Consider the following 21,778-nt stretch of genomic DNA (forward strand, 5'->3'; position numbering starts at 1 on the left):
ACAGTTTGCTTTGCATACATCTACATCTCAAAGGGATGAAAAAATGGTCAGGAACCATTGATTTTTAGTTTTCTCATAATTGTAAAAACTAATTGAGGACAAAGGTTAGGAATTGCATGGAAAGAGGAAAATCTGAGAGTTAAAGCAAAGAGAGACATATGCACTGAGCCTCTACCCAAAAACATCTTTGGTAAGTCTTCCATCTAGTCTGCTTAGGGAATTATTTCTGACATAATAAGGGATGTTAAGCAGAAAGGAAGATTCAGTAGTCTTTTCTTGAAACCATGTCTGCTACAGAATGAGGAATAACTATCATGTCCTGTAGTGGGCATTTAACTAAACGTAAGTAGGATTGTAACTATTAGATACTCAAATGCACACATAGACACATGTATGAATATGGTGCTTACTATAGTTCAGGGTTCACCAATCCCAGTTTTCTTTTCTGCTGTACCAAGTCTTATGCTCTGATATTGAGAATCTAACAGATAATATCTCAAAATGGTCTGTCCTATTTTTGTAAGACTATAAAATGTTATTGCATGAGGGCACTATAGAAGTGCAGAGTAACTGAGATATAGATAGAGAAGCCTACGAATGTTACTTTCCTGAGTTATCTCTAGGTTATTGTCAGCCCAAATTCATTTCCTGTGCAAATTTTGATAAAATTCATACATGCATACTTTTACTGGGCCATAATTTGCACAAATAGCCAATTAAATAATCACAGTTACTGCATAACCATAAAATATATAGATTTTTTTCATAATTTTATGTAATATCTAAAAGAAAAGGTAAAATGACGTATTATGCCCATAAATATTTTAAAATTTAGTAGAGGACACAGTACTAAAAATTAGACGTGCTAAAATTTGGACAAAAATGTGAACTATGTTTGAAAACATTTTTATGTATTTTAGAACTTAATGAAATCATTGAAGTTATCCTAATAATGAAAGTTGCAGAGGAAGTATTTGTTTTGTGTTTCTCAAGCATATGTTGCATATGTTTAGCATCTTGTTTTATCTTACTGTAGGCAGGACGAGTCCACAGAAGTATAGTTGAGTTTAGTATATTCAGTATATTATATAACAGTGTAGAGCATAACTTAATAGTAAATAGTAAAAACATACGTTGGACATCTTGCTTTTTCTTGTACTTATTACTTTCCCAAATTTAAGGTAGCAGTGGGTCTTTAACAAAGGGTGAGGGAGCTTACTAGAGCTGTGGTGGTTACTTCATTTGATAATAGAAAGAAGGACAATTTGATTAATGTGGAGAAGTACGGATGAAGGGAGACACATGCTGATCATCTAAGTTTTTGTTTTGCTTTTGAACAAAGCAAATGTAAGGTGCCTTTTCTGCCAGTGAACTACTTGGTTAGAACATATAGAGTTCTGTGGACTTAAGAAGGTGAATTAAGCATTGCTTGATATTATTTTTTTCCTCTCACAGTCTCACTTATGGATTGGCATAACGTGAAAATGCCTCCAATAATATCCAAACCTTCTCATTTAGGGTTTGGTATTGCATCATGTCCAAGTGAATGTAAAATAAATGGTGATGATGAGAATAGTTTTTTTTTTTTTTCATGAGGAATTCTCTTCATGCTTACACAGCACATTTTCCACAGGGGTTTCAGAGTCACTAGAAAATAGAAAACATACTTGAACTCTTACCATGTGATGTGTTTTTTGTTTTTTTTTGCCATTATTCTATTGTGAGTTTTACATGAATTTCAAAAAATTGATTCATTTGGCAAAGTGTAAAATCCTTTAAACATCGGGATGTAATATAACTGATTTTAATTGGTATATTTTAGTAGAGTAACGTGCATTAAATTTGAATGATAAACATTCCAAAGTTGTGAGCTAGGTTTTGGAGTTTTATGAATAGGGCTTGTTCACTATATATGTACTTACTATAATTTTTGTTGAATAGCAAGATATTTGTTATTGCATAGAGTGTTACCATAGCATCCTGAAAAATGTCTCTGTATCAGATATGTATGTTTGAATGTGTGGTAGTTTTATTTTGTACTCCTGAAAGCATGAATTTCTAAACATTTTCATGGCGTCCTTTAAAAGTAAATCAACAAAGGGGATGTCTGAGTGGCTCAATCAGTTAAGCGTCTGACTTCTACTCAGGTCATGATCTCTGGGCCTCATTTTGGACTCTGCTCTCAGTGTGGAGTCTGCTTGTCCCTCTGCACCCCTCCTTTCCCCACTCTTGCTCTCTCTCTTTCTCAAATAAATAAAATCTTTAAAAAAGAAAACAAAAAGTAAAAGTAAATCAACAAAAAAACTTTAAGGGGATCCCTGGGTGGCTCAGCGGTTTGGCGCCTGCCTTTGGCCCAGGGTGCGATCCTGGAGTCCCGGAATCGAGTCCCGCGTCAGGCTCCCGGCATGGAGCCTGCTTCTCCCTCTGCCTGTGTCTCTGCCTCTCTCTCTCTCTCTCTCTCTCTCTCTCTCTCTTTTTCTCTATCATAAATAAATAAAATCTTTTTAAAAAAACAAAACAAAACAAAAAAAACTTTAAGTGGAAGTATCACTAAATCCTTGGGAGACAGGGATCAGGGATGGTATATTCTGCCTCAGGAAAACACTGTCTAAAATAAGTACTGGTATAGTTACCAAGAGTTGCATTATCTTCTCACTTTCACATTATTAATGTTATATATCCTTTTCTTTCAGCTGGATATGCAAAGTGACCAGATAGCTGCCAATCTGCAAGCAGTTATCAGTGAAGTTTGTAAGCACAGACCACTCAGTTTGGGTAAGTGATTTGCTGGAGTACTTCCCTATTGCTCTGTGGTTCTTTAAAAATGTAAAATATTAAGAAAACAATGAAGTTAAGAGCAAGTACAGTATACAATAGCAGCAGTATTTTCTGGAAGCTGTTTAGTAGGCTAGGAACACATATAGTGCCCTTATTATTGCATTATGTGCCATGCATATTCTCTTTGCAATTTCACTCCTGGCTGGTTGCAGCCAAAAAAGGGTTCATTATACTCAGTAGACTCTTTGTTTATAGACTTACTATTATAGGACTCTGTCAAGTTTAGTTTTATAACCAAGTGTATAATTAAAACACAATCTTAAGCTTTTTTTTTTTTTTTAAACCTTCTTTGGGAGTTAAACACACTGGTGAATAAATACCTCATTGTTAATTCTGCTGTCGTAGATATGGCCATAGTTCTTAGTAATTGTATGTGTATGCATTCTTATATTCTATGAAGCACTTTAATTTCAGTATAGGATCTTCTGAGACTATGGCAGGAGTGGAATGATGAACAGTAAATCTCTAAAAGGAATATATCCTCTTTTTACAGTTTTTTAAATAGAAGTATAATTAACATATAATGTTCTTTTAGTTTCAAGTGTACAACATAGTAATTCAGCATTTGTATACATTGCAAATTGATCTTGATCGCCACCATAAGACTAGTTACCATCTGTCAACATACAAAGTTAATAAAATAATATTGACTGTATTCCATGTGCTGTACATTACATCCCATGGACTTATTTCATAACTGAATGTTTCTACCTCTTGATCCCCTTCACCCATCTTGTTCCCTCCTCCAACTCTATACCCCCTTGGCACCCACCGCTCTGTTCTCCTTATCTGTGAGACGGGGTTTGGTTTGGTTTTGTTAGTTTGTTTTGTATTTTAGATTTCACTTATAAATGAAATCATTGGTATTTGTCTTTCTCTGTCTGAATCATTTCATTTAGCATAGTGTCTTCAAGGTCCTTTAGTGCTTATTATTTATATTTATTTATATTTATTTATTTATATTATTTATATTTATTTATATTTATCCCACTTACCCAAACAGAGTGGTCTGTGCTTACAAACTTCACTGATAACTGCTTGCAGATTGGCAGCTATCTGGTCACTTTGCATATCCAGCTGAAAGAAAAGGATATATAACAGAAAGATTTCATTCTTTAATATGCCTGAGTAGAATTCCACTGTGTGTGTGTGTGTGTGTGTGTGTGTATACCATATCTTCTTTATTCATTCATGTATAGATGGACACTTAGGTTGTTTTCATATCTTGGCTATTATAAATATGCTGAAAGGAACATAGAGGTGTTTATATCTTTTCAAACCAGTGTGTTCATTTTCTTTAGATATACCCCAAAGTGGAATTGCTGGACTGTTCTTTTTTAAATTTTTCGAGGAATCCTCATACTGTTTTCCAGTGTCTGCACCAATTTACATTCCCACTAACAATGCATGAGGGTTCTCTTTTTCTCCACATCCTTTCCAACATGTTATTTTTGATAATACCCATTCTGACAGGTATGAGGTGATAACTCATACCACGGAACTGGTGGTATGGAACTCATACCATTGTGGTTTTGATTTGCATTTCCAATGATTAATGATGTTGAGTTTCTTTTCATGTGCCTGTTGTCCATCTGTATGTCTTTGGGAAACTGTCTACTTAGATTCTCTGCCCAATTTTAAGTTGGATTTTTTTGTTATTGAGTTATAGGAGTTCTTTATAAATTTTGGATATTAACCCCTTATTGGATATGATTTGCAGATACCTTCTTTTGTTCAGTAAGTTGCCTTTTCATTTTGTTGATAGTGTCCTTTGCTCTGCAGAACTTTCTAGTTTAATATAGTCCCACTTGTTTATTTTTATTTTTTTTGCCCTTTGTAATCATCCTAAGAAAAAAAAACTGCTAAGACCTATGTTGAGGAGCTTATGACTTGTGTTTTCTTCTAGCAGTTTTATGGTGTCAGGTCTTACTTTCAATTTTTCAATTTCTTTGAGTTAATTTTTGTATGTGGTGTGAGGTATTGGTCCAGTTTTCCCACACCATTTATTAAAGAGACTGTCTTTCCTCCATTGTATATATCCTTGCTTCCTTTGTTGTGAATTGACTATATGTGTGTGGCTTTATTTCTGGTCCCTCTGTCCTCTTCTATCAATCCATGTCTTTTTTTTTTGTATATTTTTTATTGGAGTTCGTTTTGCCAAATATCGCATAATAACCAGAGCTCATCCTATCAAGTGCCCCCCTCAGTGCCCGAAACCCAGTCGTACCATCCCCATGCCCACCTCTCTTCCACTGCCCCTTGTTCGTTTCCCAGAGTTAGGAGTCTCTCATGTTCTGTCACCCTCTCTGATACTTCCCGCTCATTTTCTCTCCTTTCCCCTATAATCCTTTTACTATTTTCTATATTCTCCGAATGAATGAGACCATATAATGTTTGTCCTTCTCCAATTGACTCACTTCACTCAGCATAATACCCTCCAGTTCTATCCACGTCAAAGCAAATGTTGGGTATTTGTCGTTTCTGATGGCTGAGTAATATTCCATTGTTATATATAGACCACATCTTCTTTATCCATTCATCTGTCGATGAATTTAAATTTAAATGAATTTAAAGGAGTGTGGCTCCTTCCACAGCTTGGCTATTGTGGACATTGCTGCTATAAACATTGGGGTGCAGGTGTTCCGGTGTTTCACTGCATAGGTATCTTTGGGGTAAATCCCCAGCAGTGCAATTGCTGGGTCATAGGGTAGCTCTATTTTTAACTCTTTGAGGAACCTCCACTCAATTTTCCAAAGTGGCTGTACCAGTTCACATTCCCACCAACAGTGAAAGAGGGTCCCCCTTTCTCCACATCCTCTCCAACATTTGTTGTTTCCTGTCTTATTAATTTTCCCCATTCTCACTGGTGTGAGGTGGTATCTCATTGTGGTTTTGATTTGTATTTCCCTGATGGCAAGGGATGCGGAGCATGTGCTTGATGGCCATGTGTATGTCTTCTTTGGTGAAATTTCTGTTCATGACTTTTGCCCATTTCATGATTGGATTGTTTGTTTCTTTGCTGTTGAGTTTAATAAGTTCTTTATAGATCTTGGAAACTAGCCCTTTATCTGATACGTCATTTGCAAATATCTTCTCCCATTCTGTAGGTTGTCTTTTAGTTTTGTTGACTGTTTCTTTTGCTGTGCAGAAGCTTTTTATCTTGAGTAAGTCCCAATAATTCATTTTTGCTTTTGTTTCCCTTGCCTTCATAGATGTGTCTTGCAAGAAGTTGCTGTGTCCAAGTTTAAAAAGGGTGTTGCCTGTGTTGTCCTCTAGGATTTTGATGGAATCTTGTCTCACATTTAGATCTTTCATCCATTTTGAGTTTATCTTTGTGTATGGTTTAAGAGAATGGTCTAGTTTCATTCTTCTGCATGTGGCTGTCCAAATTCCCAACACCATTTATTGAAGAGACTGTCCTTTTTCCGTGGATAGTCTTTCCTGCTTTGTCGAATATTAGTTGACCATAGAGTTGAGGGCCCATTTCTGGGTTTTCTATTCTGTTCCATTGATCTCTGTGTCTGTTTTTTGTGCCAGTACCACACTGTCTTGATTACCACAGCTTTGTAGTACAACTTGAAATCCGGCATTGTGATGCCTCTGGCATTGGTTTTCTTTTTCAATATTCCCCTGGCTATTCAGGGTCTTTTCTGATTCCACACAAATCTTAAGATGACTTGTTCCAACTCTCTGAAGAAAGTCCATGGTATTTTGATAGGGATTGCATTAAATGTGTCAGTTGCCCTGGGTAGTGTTGACATTTTCACAATGTTAATTCTTCAATCCATGAGCGTGGAATATTTTTCCATCTCTTTGTGTCTTCCTCAATTTCTTTCAGAATTGTTCTGTAGGTTTTAGGGTATAGATCCTTTACCTCTTTGATTAGGTTTATTCCTAGGTATCTTATGTTTTTGGTTGCAATTGTAAATGGGACTGACTCCTTAATTTCTCTTTCTTCAGTCTCATTGTTAGTGTATAGAAATGCCACTGATTTCTGGGCATTGATTTTGTATTCTGCCACACTGCCGAATTGCTGTATGAGTTTTAGCAGTCTTGGGGTGGAGCCTTTTGGGTTTTCTATATATAGTACCATGTCATTTGCAAAGAGGGAGAGTTTGACTTCTTCTTTGCCAATTTGAATGCCTTTTATTTCTTTTTGTTGTCTGATTGCTGAGGCGAGGACTTCTAGTACTGTTGACTAGCAGTGGTGAGAGTGGACATCCCTGTCATGTTCCTGATCTTAGGGGAAAGGCTCCCAGTGTTTTCCCATTGAGAATGATGTTTGCTGTGGGCTTTTCATCGATGGCTTTTAAGACACTGGGGAATATGCCCTCTATCCCTACACTCTGAAGAGTTTTGATCAGGAATGGATGCTGTATTTTGTCAAATGTTTTCTCTGTATATATTGAGAGGATCATATGGTTCTTGTTTTTTTCTCTTATTGATGTGATCTATCACATTAATTGTTTTACGAATGTTGAAACAGCCTTGTATACCGGGGATAAATCCCACTTGGTCAGGGTGAATAATCTTCTTAATGTACTGTTGGATCCTATTGGCTAGTATCTTTTTCTTTTCAACAGTCAACTTTTATTGGATAATAATTGTGAATTAGGTAATGGAAGGATTCAAGGATGCCAGGCAAAAGTCATGGTCAGGAATGCCAAATGTGCTTCCACACTGGGCCCTCTTCAGTGGTACTTGCGTAGCTGTTTTGTTTGAGCTCCTTTTAAGAACAAAAGTAGTTGAACAGCACATAAGCAACCAGTACCATAGAAATCCCAGTGATGACCCCTACTTCACATTGAATACTTGTTGTAATACCGGTAGTAACCTCTTTGAAATGCTCCCAAAATGCCCTAAGGGGTGAAATCCCAGATCAGTATCCAGCCTGGCAGCTCTCCTAGTTTCACCTCCATGAGCTTCTCTTCCTTCACTGGTTCGGATGACGCCATCTTGGAGTCCTGGGTGTCCTATTGGCTAGTCTCTTGTTGAGAATTTTTGCATCTGTGTTCATCAGGGATATTGGTCTATAATTCTCCTTTTTGGTGGGGTCTTTGTCTGGTTTTGGAATTAAGGTGATGCTGGCCTCATAGAACGAGTTTGGAAGGGTTCTGTCCCTTTCTATCTTTTGGAACAGCTTTAGTAGAATAGGTATGTTTCTTCTTTAAACGTTTGATAGAATTCCCCTGGGAAGCCATCTGGCCCTGGGCGTTTGTACTTTGGGAGGTTTTTGATAACTGCTTCAATTTCCATGCTGGTTATTGGCCTGTTCAGGTTTTCTATTTCTTCCTGTTCCAGTTTTGGTAGTTTAAGGTTTTCCAGAAATGCGTCCATTTCTTCTAGATTGCCTAATTTATTAGCCTATAGCTGTTCATAATACGTATTCAAAACCGTTTGTATTTCCTTAGAATTGGTTGTGATCTCTCCTTTTTCATTTATGATTTTATTAATTTGAGTTGTTTCTTTTTTGTTTTTAATAAGGCTGGCTAATAGTTTATCTATCTTATTAATTTATTCAAAGAACCAACTTCTGGTTTGGTGATCTGTTCTACAGTTCTTCTGGTCTCTGTTTCATTGAGTTCTGCTCGTATCTTTTTTTTTTTTTTTTTAAGATTTATTTATTCATTCATTCATTCAGAGAGAGAGAGAGTCAGAGACACAGGCAGAGGGAGAAGTAGGCTCCATGCAGGAAGCCTGACGCGGGACTCAATCCCGAGTCTCCAGGATCACACCCTGGGCGGCAGATGGCGCTAAACTCCTGTGCCACCCGGTTTGCCCTGCTCGTATCTTTATTAATTCTCTTCTTCTGCTAGGTGTAGGTTTTATTTGCTGTTTTTTTCCAGTTCCTTTACGTGCAAGGTTAGCTTGTGTATTTGAGTTTTTTTCCAATTTTTTGAGGGAGGCTTGTATTGCAACGTATTTCCCTCTCAGGACTGCTTTTGCTGTATCCCAAAGATTTTGAACGGTTGTATCTTCATTCTCATTAGTTTTCATGAATCTTTTTAATTCTTCTCTAATTTCCTGGTTGACCCTTTCATCTTTTAGCAGCATGGTCTTTTACCTCCATGTGTTTCAATTTCTTCCAAATTTCTTCTTGTGATTGAGTTCTAGTTTCAAAGCATTATGGTCTGAAAATATGCAGGGGACAATCCCAATCTTTAGGTATTGGTTAAGACCTGATTTGTGACCCAGTATGTGGTCTATTCTGGATGAAGTTCCATGTGCACTTGAGAAGAATTTGTGTATTCAGTTGCATTTGGATGTAAAGTTCTGTAAATATCTGTGAAATCCATCTGGTCCAGTGTATCATTTAAAGCTCTCATTTCTTTGGAGATGTGCTTAGAAGATCAGTCATTTGTAGAAACCACCATGTTGAAGTCTCCCAGTATAAGTACGTTGTTATCTAAGTATGTCTTAACTTTGGTTATTAGTTGATATACTTGGCAGCTCCCACATTAGGGGCATAAATATTCATGATTGTTAGGTCCTCTTGTTGTGTACATCCTTTAAGTATGATATAGTGTCCCTCTTCATCTCTTACTACAGTCTTTGGAATAAACTTTAATTTATCTGACATAAGGATGGCTACCCCAGCTTTCTTTTGAGGACCATTTGAGTGGTAAATGGTTCTCCAACCTTTCATTTTCAGGCTGTAGGTGTCCTTAGGTCTAAAATGGGTCTCTTGTAGACAGCAGATAGATGGATCTTGCTTTTTTATCCAGTCTGAAACCCTGCGTCTTTTTTTTTTTTTTTTTTTTTTTTTTTTTTTTTACCCTGCGTCTTTTGATGGGATCATTAAGCCCATTCACGTCCAGAGTTACTATTGAAAGATATGAATTTAGTGTCATCATGATACCTATTCAGTCCCTGTTTTTGTGGGTTGTTTCTTTGGGCGTCCTCTTTCTTTTACAGGATCCCCCTTAATATTTCTTGCAGAGCTAGTTTGGTGGTCACATATTCTTTCAGTTTCTGCCTATCTTGGAAGCTCTTTATCTCTCCTCCTATTCTGAATGAGAGCCATGCTGGATAGAGTATTCTTGGCTGCATGTTCTTCTGATTTAGGACCCTGAATATATCCTGGCAGCCCTTTCTGGCCTGCCAGGTCTCTGTGGAGGGGTCTGCTGTTTATCTCATATTTCTCCCCATGTAAGTTAGGGATCTCTAGTCTCTTGCTGCTTTAAGGATTTTCTCTTTATCTTTGGAATTTGCAAGTTTCGCTATTAAATGTCAAGGTATTGAACAGTTTTTATTGATCTTGGCGGGGGGACCTGTCTATCTCCTGGATCTGAATGCCTGTTTCCCTCCCCAAATTAGGGAAATTCTCAGCTATAATTTGTTCAAATATGCTTTCTGGTCCTCTGTCCCTCTCGGCGCCCTCTAGAACCCCAATTATACATAGATTTTTTCCTTCTGAGGCTGACATTTATTTTCCTTAGCCTTTCCTCATGATCTTTTATTTTTTTCTCTTTTTTCCTCAGCTTCCTTCCTTGCCATCAACTTGTCTTCTATGTCACTCACTCTCTTCTACCTCATCAACCCTCAACCAGTTTGGATTGCATCTCATTTAATTGATTTTTAATTTTGGCCTGATTAGATCTAAATTCTGCAGCCATGAAATCTCTTGATTCCTTTATGCTTTTTTCCAGATCCACCAGTAGCTTTATAATTGTGCTTCTGAATTGGCTTTCTGATATCTAATTGTAATCCAAATTCTGTAACTCTGTGGGAGAGAGTACTGTTTCTGATTCTTTTGTGGTGAGTTCTTCTTTCTAGTCCTTTTGCTCAGTGCAGAGTGGCTATATGAGCAGGCTGTGTCAAGAATATCAACCATGACCTAAGTAAATTTCACCCTTGATGATTCTGCCAAGGTCAGAGACCAGAAATTGAAAACAAACATTAGAACGAAATAAAACAAAAGGACCACTAAAGTGAAAAATAAATTTTAAAACAAAGTAGTAAAAAAAGGCCGAAATCCTAAAGAAGAGAGAGAAAAAAGGAGGAGGAGGAGGAGGAAAAAGAAGAAAGAAGAAGAAAAAAGAAAAAAAAAGGAGGGGAGGACTGGGAGATGGTGGTGGTGATGAAGTTGTAGTGGAGGGAGAATGTAGTCTACCTGAGGGGTTTAGAGGATGAGCCTCTTGTTTCTGAGTATATTAAGTTCTGTATGTTAGAAGATGCTTAGTCCCAAATTTATATAAACCAGAACTAATGTGGAGGGCCCCAACATAGACCACCAAAACATAAATGAGATAAAAGAGGGGGCAGAATGGAAATGAGGAATCTCACAGAATGAACCAGCACAGTATACCACTTGGTTCTGGGTGCATACTGGTCATGTTTTAGAAGGTTATATTAACTTCCACCATTGTAGAACAAAATGAGGCAGAGGAAACAAGAAACACAAACAAACAAAAAAACATATCTTGTATATCTCCCAAAATTAAGTTGAGTATGTTGAAAGGAATCTAGAAGTGGAAAATATATGTGGGACCTCTAATTGTATGAAAGTCATAAAAAAAGAATCTTAAAAATGAAGAGGTGGTAAAACATTGTAATTAGGGTGGGAAAAGAGAAAAAACATTGGAAATTTTGCAGTCTGATATAAAAACGAGTTGTACTGGAAAAAGGAAGAAAAAAAATCGGGGTACCCTCTGGTTCTATATACTGTAACTCCCTTGACTTCCCCTGGAGCTTTCCATTGCTGCTTAGTGAAGAACTTGCTCTTCCCCTGTCCTTCAGCTGGTCTTTCGGGTGAGGGGCCTGCTGTGCTGATTCTCAGGTGTGTGCACCTGGGGGAGCTGCCCCGCCCCCTGCCGGCTGCTGGGCTCAGTGAGGCCCCTGTTGTTCTCTGGCAGCCGCCTCTCCCAGGCACACGGTGACACCAGGAGGAATAACAACACTGGCAGCGGCCAGCTCTCCAGACCTTGAGTCAGCTCCCCGCAGGAACCACTGCCTTCTCCCAGTCCACGCTGGACTACATGTTCCCTGCGTGGGGTGGGGGGTGAGGAGGCACTGACCTGCACAGCTTGGGGGCACCCAGCGGCAAGAGCGTCCTCGCTGTCCTGTGCCCTCCCTGCCTCCGTGTGTCCTGGGGGAGCGCAGGATCGTGGGCTGTGTCCCCCCAGCGCCCTGGGATCCAGGGCCTTTGCTGCTGGAATCACGCACCTGGGGCCATGGCTCCTGAAGGCAGCAGGGCGCAGCTCCCCCCGCCCCGGAGCCCCCTGACCCACCGGCATCTCCCCATGATCCTGCCCCATGCGGGCTCTAGCCCTTCAACAAGATTAGCCATGGTGTGCGCGGTGCGCTCTCTCCCGGGCGCACTCCCTCTATTAGTGACTCTGGGAAACTGGAAGCTCCACTGCCCCTCCTGCAATTCTGCCCTATTTCCCTGCTGAGTTCCTGTTTCCCTGCTGAGCGCCTTTTCCTCAGTCAGGGAAGAATCCTGGTGCGCATTTTTTCAAGTTTCGGTGTCCCCGGGGCTGGGCTCTCCTATCCCGGAGGCTCTCACCGCCCCCCTTAGCCTGGCTCCTCGTGCACCCCCCCCCCACCTGATTCTTCTTTATTATTTTTCTGCCTTCCTACCTTGTTAGAAGCAAAAACCCTTCTCTCTATAGCATTCCAGCTGTTCTTTCTTTAAATCTCAGGTTGAATTCATAGGTTTTCAGGACGGTTTGAAAGTTACCTAGGTTTGTTGGTGGGGCCAAGTGAGTTGCACTTACTCCTCTACCATCTTGCCCTCCCCTCCCATATGTCTTTTTATGTCAATACCATCCTGTTTTATTTTTTTTTTAAGATTTATTTATTATTCATAGAGACACACACACACAGAGAGAGAGAGAGAGAGAGAGAGAGGCAGTGACACAGGCAGAGGGAGAAGCAGGCTCCATGCAGGGAACCTGACGTGGGACTCGATCTGGGACTCCAGGGTGACACCCTGGGCTGCAGGCGGCACCAAACCACTGAGCAACCCGGGCTGCCCTGGCTTTGTTCTTTGTTAGGATTGTTTTGGCTACTCAGGGTAGCCAAACAAATTTTGTGGTTCCATACAAATTTTAGAGTTATTTGTTCTATTTCTGAACAATACCATTGAAATTCTGATAGAGATTGCATTTAATTTGTAGATTGCTTTGGGTAATGTACATTCTAAAAATATTAATTCTTCTAATCCGTGTGCATGGAATATCTATTTCTTTGTATCATCTTCAATTTCTTCTATTACTGTCTTACAGTGTTCAGTGTAATCTTTCACCTTCCTTATTAGATTTATTCCTAGGTATTTTATTCTTTTCAATATGATTGTAATGGGATTGTTACCTTAATTTCTCTTTGTGATATTTTGTTGTTAATGTCTAGAAACAGCTGATTTTTGTATATTCATTTTGTACCCTGTCACTTTATTGAATTTGTCTATTGGTTCTAACAGTTTTTTGTGTAATCTTTATCTTTTTTATATATAATCTTGTTTTATGTATTTTGGTGCTTTTATGTTGGGTGCATAGATATTTACACATGCTGTATCTTCTTTTCTTTTTAGATTTTATTTATTCGTGACAGAGAGAGGCAGAGACATAGGCAGAGGGAGAAGCAGGCTCCCTCGGGAGCCTGTTGTGGGACTCGATCCTGGGACTTTGGGATCACGCCCTGAGCCAAAGGCAGATGCTTAACTGCTGAGAAACCCAGGCATCCCTATACATGCTATATCTTCTTGCCAGGTTGACCCTTTCATCATTATATAGTTTGCCCTTCTTTTACTATAGTCTGTTTTAAAATCTATTTTGTTGGATAAGCCTAGCTACACCAGCTTTTTGTTTGTTTCCATTTGCATAGAATATCTTTTTTCTCAGTTTTTACTTTACTCAGTTTTTACTTCTAAGCTTAGTTTCTTGTAGGCAGAGTATAGATGAGTCTTGTTTTTTGTTTTTGTTTTTAAATCCATTCAGCCACTCTCTTCTGATTGAAGGATTTAGTCCATTTACATCTAAAGTAATTATTGATAGGTGTGTAGTTATTTCCTTTTTTTTTTAAAGATTGTATTTATTTATTCATGAGAGACACACAGAGAGAGAGAGGCATAGGGAGAGGGAGCAGCAGGCTTCCCTAAAGAAGCCCAATGTGGGACTCGATCCCAGATCCCAGGATCATGCCCTGAGCCAAAGGCAGATGCTAAAAAAAAAACAAAAAAACAAAGGCAGATGCTTAACCGCTGAGCTACCCAGCCATCCCTGCTTATTGCCATTTTGTTAATTGTTTTCTGAGTGTTTTTGTTGTTCCTCTGTCTCTTTTGATTTGATAGTTTTCTAAGATTTTATTTATTTGAGAGAGAGAGTGAGAGAGGGAGCAAGCATGAGTGGGAGCAAGGTAGAGGTAGAAGACTCCCTACTGAGCAGGGAGCCTGATGCAGGACTTGATCTCAGTGCTCTAGGATCATGACCTGAGCCAAAGGCAGATCCCTAACTAACTGAGCCACCCCAGCACCCTGGGAAATCTACAGTTTTTTTCCACCCTCTGTATTTTATGGTTTTTATGTCACATTTTACACTTTTTCATTTTATATATCCCTTAACTAATTATTATAGTTTTAGTTTTACTACTTTTGTCTTTTGATTTTTATGCTAGCCATATAGGTGAGTAAATGCACTACTTTTACAATATATATACATTTTCCAGTGAGATTCTTTTTACTTTAGTATGTTTTCTTGTCATTGTTAGTACTATTTCATTTCAGTTTAAAGAAGTCCTTTTGACATTTCTTAATAAGATTAGTTTAGTGATTATGAACTCCTTTAGCTTTTACTTATCTGAAAAACTCTATCTCTCCTTCTATTTTGAATAATTTTGCTTGGTAGAGTATTACTGCTTGTAGGTTTTTTCCTTTAAGCACCTTGAATATGTCCTGCCCTTTACTCTTGGCCTTCAAAGTTTCCTCTGAAAAATTTGCTGATAGCCTTATGGGGTTTCCTTTGTGTGTATCAAGTTGTTTTTTTCCTGCTACTTTTAACTTTAACTTTTGACATTTTAATTTTAATGTGTCTTGGTGTGAATCTCTTTGGTTTTATCTTATTTGGAACTTTCTGACCTTCTTGGATTTGGATGTTGATGTCCTTCCTCAAGTTACGGTTTTCAGTTATTATTTCTTTGTTATAAGTTTTCTGCCTGTTTATTTTCTTTATGGAACCCCTATAATGAGAATATTATTTTGCTTGGTGTTGTCCTATGTATTCCTTAAGCTATTTTCACGATTTAAAATTCTTTTTTTGTTTGTTTGTTTCCCTGTCTGGGTGAGTCCATTGTTGCGTCTTACAGGTTGCTGCTATGTTCTTCATCCAGGTGCTATTGAACCCTTCCAGTGTATTTTTCAATTCAGTAATTTTATTCTTCAGCTCTGATTTTTGTTTGGTACTTTCATATATTTTGTCTCTCTTTGTTGAAGTTCTCCTTATGTTTGTTTATTCTTCTGAGTGAGCATCTTTATGACCATTACTTTGATCTCTTTATCAGATAGATTACTTATCTCCATTTCATTAAGGTCTTTTTCTCAGGTTTTTCCTTGTTCTTTCATTTGGAACATATTTCTTTACCTCCAAATTTGGCCTGATTTTGTGTGTTTCTATGTATTACTTGAGGGAGTGGTAGATTTGTTACTTTCTTTGGTTTCTACTTCTGTAGGCAACAAGATTTGTTGGCCATGTACAAGATTTTCTGTGGTGCTTAGCTGTAGGAGGGAGCCACGTGCTCAAGGGATATCCCCTGTGTGGGCTTCACACACTTGCCAGCTGTATGTAGGGTGCTTGTCTATTTGTGGCATGGTAGGAATGAAGGAATGGGGGTGGGGGTTCACCTGGCTGACTGTGTAACAGGCTATATTTTTGGTTGGGGCTGGCCACCTGGCTGGTTGTGATTTGACTGCAACACAGCAGGGTAGTGGTACATGGGACTCTTGACCACCAGCTGTGCTGTGGCTATGGCATGTGGGGGCAGAGCATGCCCAGTGGCACTAGTAGGTTAGAGTGGCATTGCCAACATGACTCTTCCAGCATTAGCATTAGCGAAGTCAAATGATATTGCAAAAATTGCCTCAACCTGCACTTTCATCCCCAGAGAGAGTCTCAATAGGTTCCTGCATTCTAGCAGTTGCTTTAAGATAATAAGTGGGTTTCCTTCACATATGGTCTAGACACTTCTCAAACTGCTTCTTTTGCACCAGTTGTGGAGTGAGTGAGTTTGTGTGTGAGCCCTTTAAGAGCAAGTTCTCTGCTCTTCCCAGTTCTGGGGTTCTGAATGCACTGTTGGTTTTCAAATTCATATATTTTGGGAGCTCATCTCTCTGGTACAGGACACAGTGCTTGGGATGCCTGGTGTGGGAGACAAAGCCCTTGGTCCTCAGGGAAAAGTACTGTATTTTTGAGATCCCTCCTAATTGATGATCGCCTTCCCTGGGATGGTGTTTTTGCAGAGTGTTGTCTCTGACTTTCCCATGTGTCTCAGTGCAGCCCTTTTATCCTTTGTTGTGGAGATGCTGCTCATCTAGTCTTCAGGACTTTTTCGAGGAATTTGTTCCATATATAGTTGTAAATTTATTGTGTCTGTGGGAGGAGATGAGTTAAGGATCTTCTTAAGCTGTCATCTTGAACTATCTCCCATCTTTTTTTTTTTTTTTTTGACAATTTAAATGAAGTGCCTTAATTGTTCTTATGAAAAGCTATTTAATTTTTAAGGAATTGTGCTAAATGTTCAGTAACACAAAGTAGCATCAGTACTGTTTCATATAAATATTTAGAATATGGCCATCAAGTGTAAATATCACCACCTGCTCCCTTCACTTTCAGCTCTGCAGTAAAATAAATTCTGGGTGGTCATTTTCTGGAAGAGAGAAATGAATTATTACAGAATATGTAGTTTTAATGATAAAATTCTAATATGCTACTGTACAGTTAGTCTTCTACTTTAGAGATGAGATGATCTTTATAATTCACAATATTAATTCAGTTATATAAATACTTTAAAAGTAGAAAATATAACATGAGTTTTAAAAGGTTTGTTGTATGTTTCTATTTGCTCATTATATATCTATGAAATAAAACAAAAGTTGATTCTTTGTTTCCAGGACCTTTCGTAGTACGAGCTTTCCTTCGTACTTCAACAAGTGAAGGTTTATTACTAAAGATCAAGCCATTGTTGCCTAAAGAAGTAGAAACCGAAGAAAGTAACAAAGAAGATGCGTGAAAAATGTTATTAAATTATTTTCAGTGGATTAAGAAGCAACAGAGGAAATTATAAAACTGTATAATTTCTATATTTGGTGTCTTGTTATTTCTCAGTCATCGTGTTTGACAGTGAATTTTAACACTTGGAAAATCTTACAACAACACTTTCCAAAATAAAATAAAATTTTCTCTCTCTGAACCTATATTTTAAATCCTATTAAATTGTCTTCTTTAGAATTTAGATTCTGCATGCTGGTAATTATAGCGGCAATATCTAGCTTAATAACTTTCCCTTGAGAGCCATACTGTCTGGGGAAAAGTAATATTCTCAACTTTTGTAAGATAGAAAATGGCAGAGTCGTGAGCTATATCACAAATTTGACTATTTTCTTTTTCTTTTTTTTTAATTTTTATTTATTTATGATAGACACAGAGAGAGGGGGGGGGGGCAGAGACATAGGCAGAGGGAGAAGCAGGCTCCATGCACCGGGAGCCTGACGTGGGATTCGATCCCGGGTCTCCAGGATCGTGCCCTGGGCCAAAGGCAGGTGCCAAACCGCTGCACCACCCAGGGATCCCAAATTTGACTATTTTCTAAAGAAAAAGTATGGCAAGTGTTCATTCTAAGAATTTTAAATGTGACTTGTGATAGCGTGAACATAGAAAATGACTAAGACATTAAAACATGTGAGTGGGAAATAGTTTTTCCTTTTAGGAATTAATTTATAGTATTTGTGGGGCTTTATAATGACAACACTCTATAATTTAATGGTGCTTTACAATATACATATAGTGTATAGTGTTTTCACTATACTTCATATACTTAACCTCATTTGATCTTGAATTCCTTTACTTAACAGCAAGTAATAGGTTTGGATAGTGTTTGTTGAATGAACATCCCATGATGTGGATAGAACAACTTCATCGAATGGAGAAGTATCAGGCTAGGAAGTTGAGTGTATTTCATCAAGTGTCCGTTTGCAAAGTGGTGTTGGTCTTTATGTATTTACTGGCAGGTGACAAAATGGAAAACATAAGGATAAGTTTGAGATGCAGTTGCCCACTGTCCTTTCTTTGGAATGATTTCCTTTACCCAAAGACTATCTTCAGACCTTTTCTTTTCTTTTCTTTTCTTTTCTTTTTTGTTCTCTTCTTTCTTTTTCAGATGTTCAAATGCTGCTTCTTTCATGAAATAATAGCATTGATAAATTTGTTGGTGGGTTTTAGTAACACCCACTTTGTAAAGAGTATTTTGGCAGCTTCCAAATTGTTTTTGAAATAGAAGTGGATGGAGGAGTCCAAATGACTGTGAGCAACCATTGTACCTTAGTAAGCTTTTTTCCACAGGAAAATTAAAATTTGAGGGCTATTTACCTAAAACAATTTTAACATTAACTATAAAATAGTAATAGCAGTTATCTTCTGAGTGCCTACTACCAGCTTATGCTTTATATGCATCCTCTCATTTCATCCTCATAACAGTTCACTGAAGGGAGGGTTGGTACTCCTACTTACAGATAATGAAATTGAAACCTCTGTGAGCTCCCCTAAACTAAGACTCAAACCTAGATCTGTCTGAGTTTGAAGTCTGTTCTCTTAACCATTAGGGTATTTTATCTTCTTTTTATATATTCTAAGATAAATTGGACTGTTTAGCTAACAGTTTAAAATTGTGAGAACATTGGATAATTATGTCTTAGTATCTCTGGTTATGGCAGAGCTGATGTGAAGAAAGTAGAAATAAAAGGGTTATGGTATGGAAGGAGTGGTATGGTATGGAAGGAGTGGTATGAGAAAAGAGTGGTGTAGGTTAGGGAGACAAAAAGATATTTACTTGTTTTCCCTAGTTACTATCTTTTGAAGGCTTACTGATTAGTCATTATTTGAAGATCCTAATTCAGAGTAGAAGCTGTATTTTATATTTGTGGATCTTATTCTGATGAGTAGATTAAGTGTACTCTTATGATGGAAAGTTTTAAAAACACTAATAATTATAAAAAATCTCATAATCCTACTAAGAGATAACGAGCATTAATATTTTGGTGCTTTATATTGTCTTTTTCACTTGACAGAGAGAAAGAGAATATACACATGATGCTATAAAGTAAGCATTTTTCCATATTATTTGAAATCTCATGTAGAAAGCATCATTTTAATGGTTGAGCAATATTCCATCCTGTCCTGTAATTTATGGAATCATTTCTTAATTGTCGGACATTTAAATCACTTTCAGATCCCCCTTCTCTGTTATTTACAATGCTTTGGAGAAAATCTTTGAGTGTATTTTCCTCTCTAGTCCTAGCAGTGACATCCTGGGTTAAAAGGTATGATATGGCTAGAAGTCTTAATTGTGTCTTAGGTGCTTTTGTGATCAGAACAAACCAGAACAAGGAAGTATGGTTGGAAAATTTGCTCTAGGCAAGAACATTCAAGGGTTTTATTAACATTAAGGGATAAATTATTCCCTACTCTTTCATTAAGAATTTTTCCTTTTGGCTAACTAGAACTAATGTTGAGTGTTTATAATGATATGTTTCTAGAAAATAAAATTGTACTAGATTACCCTTAATGTAAATGTCTTTCTCTTTTGCATTATTATTATCGTCATATTTTCATAGAGAACAGAGAATTCAATCTTACATTTAAAGAGATTAAAAACTTAAAAATTTTATATTAAATACCAGTGATATTCAGACTTTAGCCTGTATTCAAATCACCTGGTGGGCTCACAATCACGAATCTCTGGGCTCTGCTTAGCAGTCTTGGGTGAACCTTTAAAATGTACATTTCTAACAAATTCCCAGGTGGTGATGTTGCTGTTTCATGGATAACACTTTGAGAACCCCTGTTATTTTCTATTGGCTTTTTAAATTCTGGCTAGATAAAAAACATCTCTGGCTGTGGTACCACCAACAATTTATTTAAAAACTCCAGGGGAGGGATCCCTGGGTGCCTCAGCTGTTTGGCACCTGCCTTCTGCCCAGGGCGTGATCCTGGAGTCTCGAGGATCGAGTCCCACATCAGGCTCTCTGCTTGGACCCTGCTTCTGCCTCTGTGTGTGTGTGTGTGTGTGTGTGTGTGTGTGTGTGTCTCATGAATAAATAAATAAAATATTAAAAAAATAAAAACTCCAGGTGCACCTGTCTGGCTCAGTCGGTAGAGCATGTGACTCTTAATTTCTGGGTTGTGAGTTCAACCCCTGTGTTGGGTGGGCATGGAGCCTACTCAAAAAAAAAAGTCACAGGTAATACTGATGCACCAGGATCAAGAATCACTGGTATATGCAATTAGCTAGGTTATTTTTAAAAAAGTAAAATTTGCAATAAAAGTTGCAATTTTAGGGCAGCCCGGGTGGCTCAGCGGTTTAGCACCTGCCTTCAGCCCAGGGCATGATCCTGGAGACCCAGGGTCTTTATAATGACAACACTATAATGACCATGCACTCTCCCTGCATGGAGCCTGCTTCTCCCTCTGCCTGTGTCTCTGTCTCCCTCTCTCTGTCTCTCCTGAGTAAATAAATAATCTTAAAAAAAAATAAGTTGCAATTTTAAGAACAGGTAATAAAAAGCTAATGCACCAAATTTAAGAGCCAGGACTGGGATGCCTGGGTGGCTCAGCGGTTAAGCAACTGCCTTTGGCTCAGGGCATGATCCTGGAGATCTGGGATTGAGTCCCACATCGGGCTTCCTGCATGGAGCCTGCTTCTTCCTCTGCCAATGTCTCTGCCTCTCTCTGTGTGTCTCTCATGAATAAATAAATAAAATCTTAAAAAAAAAAAAGCCAGGACTAATTTATAGGTTTTTGATTTATCTCTATGTGTAAGTAATTTAAATTCTGGGTTCTCAGTGTATGAGAAAACAATTCAAAATCTAGGATCTTTCTTCTGTAAAATAAGGACATTGTAAAATGATACCACTATGCTTTTCTGACAAAGTATTTTTTGCAGGTGGCATTTCACGTTGTTAGAAGTTATTTAATAGAACGTTAATTAATATTACTAATATCAACATACATGTAAACATGAATTTAATGGTATTAGGATTATCACATGAAGGACCAGATGCTTTGCCTGGAGGGGGGAGGCAGGCACTTATTCAATAGTGATTTTTTCTGTAGCAAGCAGTTAATAACAGTGTACAGTAGGTGGCGATCATAAGCTTTCATGCAACTTTTAAATAGCCTTGTGTTTATTGGTAAATACTTGGTTTTTTCCTTTGGCTATACAGATAAAAAAGCAAAATTATTATATAGACCACTTGGAGCTTTGTTTTATAATGAGTTTTTATTTGTTCATTTTAATTCTGTTTTGGATATACCGTGGAGTTTGCTTTAGTTGTCACTGTAAATAGTGCATTTAGAATTCTTTTCTTTGTTTTAAATTTTATTATAGAATTTTTCAGACAGTAAATTTTAAAAAATAAGGAAAACCTGTTTACTTACCACCCACCTTCAGTAATTATCAGCATTATGCAATTGTGCTAATTACATCTATCCCTTTCATCTATCCACCAGCCCCCAGTTTGTCCTTATGCCTACTAGAGTAATTAAAAGCAAATTCTGAAAAATCCCATGTATCATATATCTTAACCAATAGTGTCTTGAGAATAATGAAGCTATAATTACAAGAAGGTTTTAGGTCTCAGAACCCAATTTTTGTGTGTGCTACTCTGGCCATTGAGGGCATTCAGTTTTTATTAATTTTTTTCATGTAATACTGGGCAAATATCTAAAAATTT

The 21,778-nt window shown here is 37.8% G+C and overlaps 1 protein-coding gene and 1 pseudogene across 3 annotated transcripts in view; one reads left to right on the plus strand and one right to left on the minus strand.

Annotated features, from left to right (window-relative positions):
- MRPL1 (mitochondrial ribosomal protein L1) overlaps positions 1–17,245 on the plus strand; it is a 96,475-nt gene extending 79,230 nt beyond the window's left edge. For all 3 annotated transcript variants that reach the window (XM_041759660.1, XM_041759661.1, XM_041759659.1), the window contains 2 exons: positions 2,694–2,775; positions 16,943–17,245. In XM_041759660.1, the coding sequence (XP_041615594.1) occupies positions 2,694–2,775; positions 16,943–17,061 (201 nt within the window). In that variant the 3' untranslated portion in view covers positions 17,062–17,245. The remainder of the gene's footprint in view (positions 1–2,693; positions 2,776–16,942) is intronic.
- LOC121493628 lies at positions 7,462–7,848 on the minus strand (annotated as a pseudogene).
- Positions 17,246–21,778: the final 4,533 nt, after the last annotated feature.

This window comes from Vulpes lagopus, chromosome 6, assembly GCF_018345385.1.
Source record: "Vulpes lagopus strain Blue_001 chromosome 6, ASM1834538v1, whole genome shotgun sequence".
In the NCBI taxonomy this organism is placed as follows: domain Eukaryota; kingdom Metazoa; phylum Chordata; class Mammalia; order Carnivora; family Canidae; genus Vulpes; species Vulpes lagopus.